Genomic DNA, 7,390 nt, shown 5'->3' with positions numbered 1-7,390 from the left:
AGGGGGAGGGAAAAGGAAAGGGGAGGGAATAGGAAGGGGGAGGGAATAGGAAGGGGGAGAGAAAAGGGAGGGGGGAGGGAAAAGGGAGGGGGCTTGTCGTCGTCGGTTGACGTGGTTGTCGTCGTCCTCGTCGTCCGTTGACGTGTGGCTGTCGTCGTCGTCACTGATGTGTCATCGTCCGTCGTCGTTGTCGTGTCGTCATCCAGGCATTGTCCGTTGGCGTGGGCGTGATTGGAGGTGACCACGCTGGTCGCAGTGACAGTGGTTGTGGTTGTGGTTGACAGCAAAACGGAGATGCTGATGGTGACGCCGGCAAACGCCGTGACTCATTTAGGAAGGTGGGCGTCAGGATGGGTTATATAGAATTAATGTTGCTAGGCATTTAACAGCCATATGGTGTAGCAGAAATATCGCTGCTCAGAGATTCATGTGATATTTCCCGAGGCTAGAGTTCAATCCTCATGCATCCACTTATTTTTTATATATATTATAATAACAACAACAAATAATGGAATTCATTGGAATGTCTCGGAATCTGTTGGAATTTGACTGGAATATATTAAATGTACTTTCCATTGGAATTCCATGGAATCTGGTTGGAATTCCAATGGATTCCAATGGAAACTGTTCCGGGAGGCTCCCGGATTCCAACCATTTCCACTGGATTCCGTCGGATTCCATTGGAATTTCCATGGAATTGGAAACCAGAATGGCTGAGGCTCCAGCCAACTGGTTTCCATCGGAATTCCATGGAATTCCGACATTCCACTTGGAATCCGCCGGATTCCGCCGGAACTCATGGGGGATGGTAAAGACCTCGGAGAAGGAAGGGGGTACATGGAAATGGGGAGGGACTGCGAAGGGGGATGGGGGTACATGGAAATGGGGAGGGACAGGGAAGGGATGGTAGAGGAAGGGGGAAGGGAGCCAGGGGGAGGGACAAAGAAGGGGGAGGGACAATGAATGGGGGAGGAAGGGTGAATGGACCACGACGGGGGGAGGAACGGTGAATGGAGGGACCACTTGTCGTCAGGCAGAGNCGTGGACGTTGTCGCATTTGCGTTGGACAGTTGTCCCATTGTCATGGGTGCTGGGCGTCGTTTCGTGGGCGCTGGTGGTGTACGTGGGCACCGGGCGCTGTTTCGTGTCCGCGGGGTGTTGTTTTGCATTCATTGGTGGTGTACGTGGGCACTGGGCTTCATTTCGTCGGCAGCGTGTTGTTTTCATGGGTGGTGGGGAGTTTTCGTGGACGGGGTGTGCCGTTGTGCACTGTTGTGGGTGCTGGGTGGGGTGTTTTCGTGGGTGAGGTGGTGCCGTCGTGCGTCGTGTGGGTGCTGGACGTTGTTTTGAGAGTGCTGGGGTGGTTTGAGGGTGGGGTGGTGCTGTTGTGGGGTGTTCTCGTTGTCTTGGGTTGGCCGTTGTGTAGAAAGCATATGTGTGGGGGCCTCGAGACCTGTTGCCGTCGATTGGGTGCCACGTCGCTGACCGCGACATGGCACCTGGTTTTTGTGTTGAGAGACGAGGGAGGAGAGGGTTGTGGGTGCTTACCTGGTTCGTGTGCCGTGGTGATGTGGCACAGCGTTGTTGTGTTGGCGACGTTGCTGGATCTTGGGTGAGCGGCGTGGTGGTTGATGTGAGCCCCCTCACGTTGCTTAGCCCATGGCAGGCACTCACAACGTGAGGGGGGTGGTTACGTGGAGTGACGACGGTGGTGGTGGGAGGAGAGAGGGTTGTATTTGGATGAGCGTGAAAGCCGTTGCCAAACAAACAATTGTTTGGCAATGGGCTTGTGCCAAACAAACCAGATTCCGGTTGCGCATTCCGTTTTTACCAATCCGGGGACCATTCCAGTCACAATTCCAGAATGCCGAAATTCCACCGGAATGAAGAAAATAGCAGGCCTCCCTGCTAAATTTCATTCCTCTGGAATCCACTGGAATCCACAGGAATGACCAGAATCCTGCAGGAATTAGGGGGGCACTGATAAGACCTCATGAATCCTTCCAGCCTAGTGATCGAGGAGAAGAGCACGTAAAATTGATTGAGTTACGAAGGGAACAGGCAAGGGATGCCCTAGTTGTTGCTCAGGAATGTCAAGCCAAGGCTTTCAACAAGAACCAGCATCCAGTTGAAGACATTCAGCCAGGAGATCAGGTGCTAGTAAACCCACATACACTCAAACTGGTAGAGGTAGAAGGCATGGGACAAAAATTAGTGCAGAGGATGATAGGCCCTTTCAAGGTCATGGACCACATCAACCCAAACATATACCATCTCTGACTACCTGACTCTTAACCCATGCATCCTGTCATCAATATCAATCACCTAAAAAAGTATAAGCCATCCCCATCCGAATTCGAAAACCAGAACATCTTACCATCCACTTGAGACTTCCTACCATCTGAGGAGTATGAGGTTGAAGCTATTCTTGGCCATAAATTATCTGGAAGGAAGAGGGGTAATAGGAGGATGTTTAGAGTAAGATGGGTAGGATACAGCCCAGAATCGGACTCTTGGGTCTTGGAAGCTGATCTATGCAAATCACTGGAGCTCAAGAGAGAATATCTAGCTAAATTGGGACTAAACTAGACAGTCATCCCTGCATCCCCATAAAATTCAAGAGGAGAATTCAAACACCACTGGACTTTAAGAATAGGAAGAAGGAGAATGGACCCCAACATTCAAGCTCAAGGAATACCCTCTCATTTCCACTGTCCTTACTCCAGAGTCTACTCTAAGCCCTTCAACTATGGATTAATCATGCCAGAAGCACTAGCAACTGTGCCCCTAATTCATGTCAACCCCTCATCTGTTTGTCCCAATCCCTTGTGCAACATCAAAGCACCTCATGATTTCTATGATTTGGTCCCAATAACCTCCATACCAATAGGAGTGCCATGTCTGGAGATAGCTCACTTTACCCATCCAAACCTGTTCTCTACAGTGAACTGTTGACAGTTGATATCACCGATTCCATTTGATCCAAGAAACCAACCTTGGGTATACCTGCCAGGGGGTTATGGCACAGTGGGATTACTGAAGACAAGTATAGAAGGAGAGGGTTGGGTGATATACAATGCAGTTAGAGAAGGGAGTTTGATTGCTCAAGTGGCCCTTCCAAAGTATCAATGTTGGTGTTGGAAATGGTGGTAAAAAGAGAAGTGGGCTGTCATGAGGAAGAAGCAACTATCCGACCTTTATAACCACTGAAGCTTCACATGGGAACTCATCTTCCACGCCTTTATGTTCTATATAAAGCAAGGAACCAAGTCTCAATTTGATGTACATACCTACCTATAGTTATCATAACTTACCAGGTCAAACAATTATGCAATGGTCAAGTCAGATGATGGGAAAATCATGACTGCTTCCTTTCCCACTCAATCGCTATTATTGATTCCCTTATCAAGTTGAATTCACAGCTTTGAGCTGTCTAACTCCTTACACAAATACTCCATTACTTTGCTCAAGTTCATCAATACACCCCTCTTCGAATCACTGGATATGGAAACGAGTACTCTCTTTATGCATATGAAAATGCCTACCAGTTACAACTCCCAACAGTATGGAGCCAGAAGAAGGAAGAGCTGTTTCGGCTATTTTGAGCTTCCGGTAGTCGACAATACATTATCGTTTCTTATACCTCCCTTTTCCAGAGTACACAGCCAAGTCATCACCATGAGAGGGAAAAGCTGGGAGATTTGGTCCCCCAATTCCTTAACTGAGGCCTTTTATCCAGGCATTCGAGCTCCTGGGTATGATGTTGTGATGGAAGTCGACACAACAAAGTGATGCTTTGATGGACATCTAGGCCACTTCAATCTGATGAAGTCTCCCCAGCATTATGACCCATGTCGACCTTGGTTAGCATTCGTGCGTAGGGATAGGGTACCCCCATTAAAGATCGAGCATGTCCCTATCTGGACTGCCTGGGTCAGTCTGGCTCCCACACATGAAGCCGTAGACTCAGGGCAGTTGGACTCAGCTTATATGGTGCAACTCACTAGCCGAAACATTGAACTAGACACAACCATCTCTGCCTTAGTCCGTGTAGCCAAGATCAGATGCAAATATTGGGATAATCAACTGATACGACTTACGGAAACAGAATTTAGGGAGTTGGGCAGAGATATTCACTACACAGACGCCGTAGACAAGGTAGCAGCGGTTCAGAGAGGCATGAAGTTGAAGGACACATGGATCAAGGTTATGAACATCATTATGAAGGAGGGAAATGAGGCAATATCGGAGGACTGGCTATCGGAAGTGCCTTTCACAGTGGAGAATGTACTGGGAGCTTGGATCAACAGTGCTAAGGAAAACAAAGTCTATTGGTTACTAAAACATAGGATCCCCTGTTTCATTATCCATGAGATCCCGACTTCTGAACTGTGTTTCTATAGGGAGGAACCCAAGAGTCCTGATTTTGTTGCCTCCACAGACACACAATACCTAATCCCTGAATGCAATGGATTTGATCATGTTGCTCACAAGTGGAAAGCCTCAATCAATGCAGTGTCTGATCAGGGACGAATACCATAAAGGACGTACAGGACAGTGGAAGACAGACCATCTACACCAGCTGGCAGAGTCACCCCTTGAGGACACTGTGTCACCTAGCAATCAACCAATTCAACCAGAACCTCAGATTGGATCTGCTCCATTGAACCAAACTGAACCAGACCATGGTCCAGTCTTTTTTTTGGTTGCCTCAACCACACCTGCTTTGTCAACAGAAGATTGAGCTAGGTCAAGTCCATTAGCACAGGGATGGAATGGTACCAAGCACTGGTTACTAGAAGAGACTCCTGAGGTAGTAATGAAGTGACCTTCACACTTATTCCCCATTCCAGCTCTCTTGAACACCCAGCCACTCCCAAGTATGACTTTCACCACCAACATCCCTGAGCCAGAAGTAAGGGTACTAGCACAGGACAGAGTTGAATGGCTAGTCCCCCCCACTATAATGGCTGTCACCCCTGGAAAATGGACAGACAATGTGGAAGGAAGAGGACCTAGACTGAAATACTTCCTGCTTCTGCCTGGTAACCTCACATCCCAACGATTGCGAGCAAGTATGTTTCGACTGAGTCTTGAGGAGACAGTTATTCTTTGTGGAGCACTTTGAAGTACCCTTGGGATTGGTATCTGATATAAACATATTCGGATTTCCAGCTCCTGCTGTGTAGTTTGTGGAACTGTCCAATGGAATAATTACTAAGGAGTATCCTGCCTCACATTGGTTGTATACAATGCCTACAGCAAAATCGGGTACTGTAGGGCAGAGAGCAGCAACTCCTCCTCCAGAAAAGTTGCCGCTGAGGTTGACTCTATGAATGCACCAGTACCAGCCTCACCAACCAACTTCAAAGTCATCCTCATCCTCAGCAACTATTCCCCCTAGTCCACTTCCAATGGCCAACTCGAGCAGTCCACTTCTTTCGAAACCAATCCCCACTAAACCGTGAGTGCATCATCAAGGGATAGAACAGAGTGTGCAGATTCCCAGGAGCAGTGAAAGTTCCTTGGGTCATTGTCTGTGAGCATCCACTCTAGAAGAAGGGAATTCCTCAAGCATTGGGGGCAATACACTCTCAAAAAGGTTAAAAAGTATGGAAAAACTTGCTGAGCAAAATCTGGAGGTCCCCTCCCCCACTTTAGCTGCATCATCCATACCTCCTTCACCTGAATTGGAAAATAATCCCTCACAGCCTCCCTTACAGTCAGATCTTCAGGCAAATGTAGGGACAAATGAAGCAATGGACATTGACACTATTGCGGATAGTGATGATTCTGACTCACATTTTTTGTGCTTTGAAGGATTACCTTTTGAGTGGGAAGCTTGTCAATCCTGGTTCTACAGGAAAGCCGTCTCCTCGCATATTGTGTGGATCAACTGGATGTTCAGAACTATTTCAAACTCTCATTCCATGATCTGGTTAGATCTCAATAGCAATGAAGATGCATGCAAATTATGTGGTTATCTAACTCACAGGACAATGGGGAAGTGTTCTTTGGTAATCAGTCATTTCGTCTCTGAGGCTACATTCAATGAAGCTACACATAATTACACAGATAAATGGGAACGACCCGCTGCTCCCCCGCCGACCCCGTCAGATGATTACATGGAAGGATCCTCACAGACTGTTCCCCTTGAAACATGACTCACTTCGCCTCGGTGGTCCCCTCCTCCACCCAATGTCACCCTTCTTCATAGAGCCAGAGTTACGTTGGAGGAGTGAGTGGAAGGAGCTACCCAACAATGGAGATGAGCTGGAAAGAAACACTGCAAGTTGAAGGCATGTTACCAATCGGACACTTAACTGGTCTTATGATGTGGGGGGCTTTGTGAGGATAAGTAGGAGACATCAAGCAACCTGTACTTGTATTATTTGTAGTTGTCATCATGTACTTCTCGGAACCCCAACTTAGGGTTCTGATTCACTTCTTGATCTAATACCATCATCTTGCATGCTATGTCCACTGACTAACAGCTCACACTTCACAAGCCTTAAGGGCTTGTGATCTCTTCCGTCAACGCTTCTGGCCGGCTGAGCACCCTGACAACTGCTCACTTTCAATGGAGTCAGCACTGACACGCTGTCAGCCATCCACTTCCTCTCTCTCTACTTCACTCACGAGAAGTCAACATACACAGTTTCACACTTTCCCTCCCCCTCCCTTTCCCTCCCCCACTCCCCCCCCCCTTCTGTATAACGTTAAATGTAATAAAATTAATCTATGTAGTTATTAAATATACTTTAATTTTCTTCTTGTTTTGAAATCTAAGGGTGCTTGAGGTCTATGGCAGTCCAGTCCAGTCCAGTCCAGTTTTGTGTTGGGAGAGTCCAGTGGAGTCCAGTTTTGTGATTGGCAGTCCAGTCCAGTCCAGTCCAGTCCAGTGGAATCCAGTGGAGTCCATGTAGATTATATGCAATACTTTACCCTCCCCGGGTTATTCCATATGGACTGGATGGAATCCATACTTCCCCCAGGTGGATTCCATGGAATGGCTGATGGATTCCATGGAATGGCTGATGGATTCCATGGAATGGTTGATGGATTCCATGGAATGGTTGATGGAATCCATACTTTTTGGTTGATGGAATCCATACTTTTTCCAGATGGATTCCATACTTTGGTTGATGGAATCCATGCTTTTTCCAGATGGATTCCATAATTTTTTTGGATGGATTCCATACTTTTTCCATGTGGAATCCAGATGGAATAACTGTATGGAATCATAATTCCAGACTTATCTAAGTCCACATCATCAGTTCTACAGTTAGTTTTACACTTATTCCATACTAATAACTGAACAGGGAGAATTTAAAATGTATTGAATAGGACTACATATATTTATTTTACTACATTAAATATTGAAGGGAGA

At 47.0% G+C, this 7,390-nt stretch overlaps 1 protein-coding gene across 1 annotated transcript; it reads left to right on the top strand.

Moving 5' to 3' along the window:
• Positions 1–4,882: 4,882 nt before the first annotated feature.
• On the top strand, positions 4,883–6,457 carry LACBIDRAFT_328881 (uncharacterized protein; the record flags this gene model as incomplete). Its single annotated transcript, XM_001882943.1, has 7 exons — positions 4,883–5,075; positions 5,263–5,276; positions 5,346–5,464; positions 5,502–5,539; positions 5,746–6,017; positions 6,076–6,238; positions 6,399–6,457. 7 exons carry the CDS (start codon positions 4,883–4,885, stop codon positions 6,455–6,457), a joined length of 858 nt encoding a protein of 285 aa, XP_001882978.1.
• Positions 6,458–7,390: the final 933 nt, after the last annotated feature.

The sequence above is a fragment of the Laccaria bicolor genome, genomic scaffold (genome assembly GCF_000143565.1).
Source record: "Laccaria bicolor S238N-H82 LACBIscaffold_18 genomic scaffold, whole genome shotgun sequence".
Lineage (NCBI taxonomy): Eukaryota > Fungi > Basidiomycota > Agaricomycetes > Agaricales > Hydnangiaceae > Laccaria > Laccaria bicolor.
The sequence above is the reverse complement of the archived record's forward strand: the minus strand, read 5'-3'. Positions and strand labels throughout refer to the sequence as shown.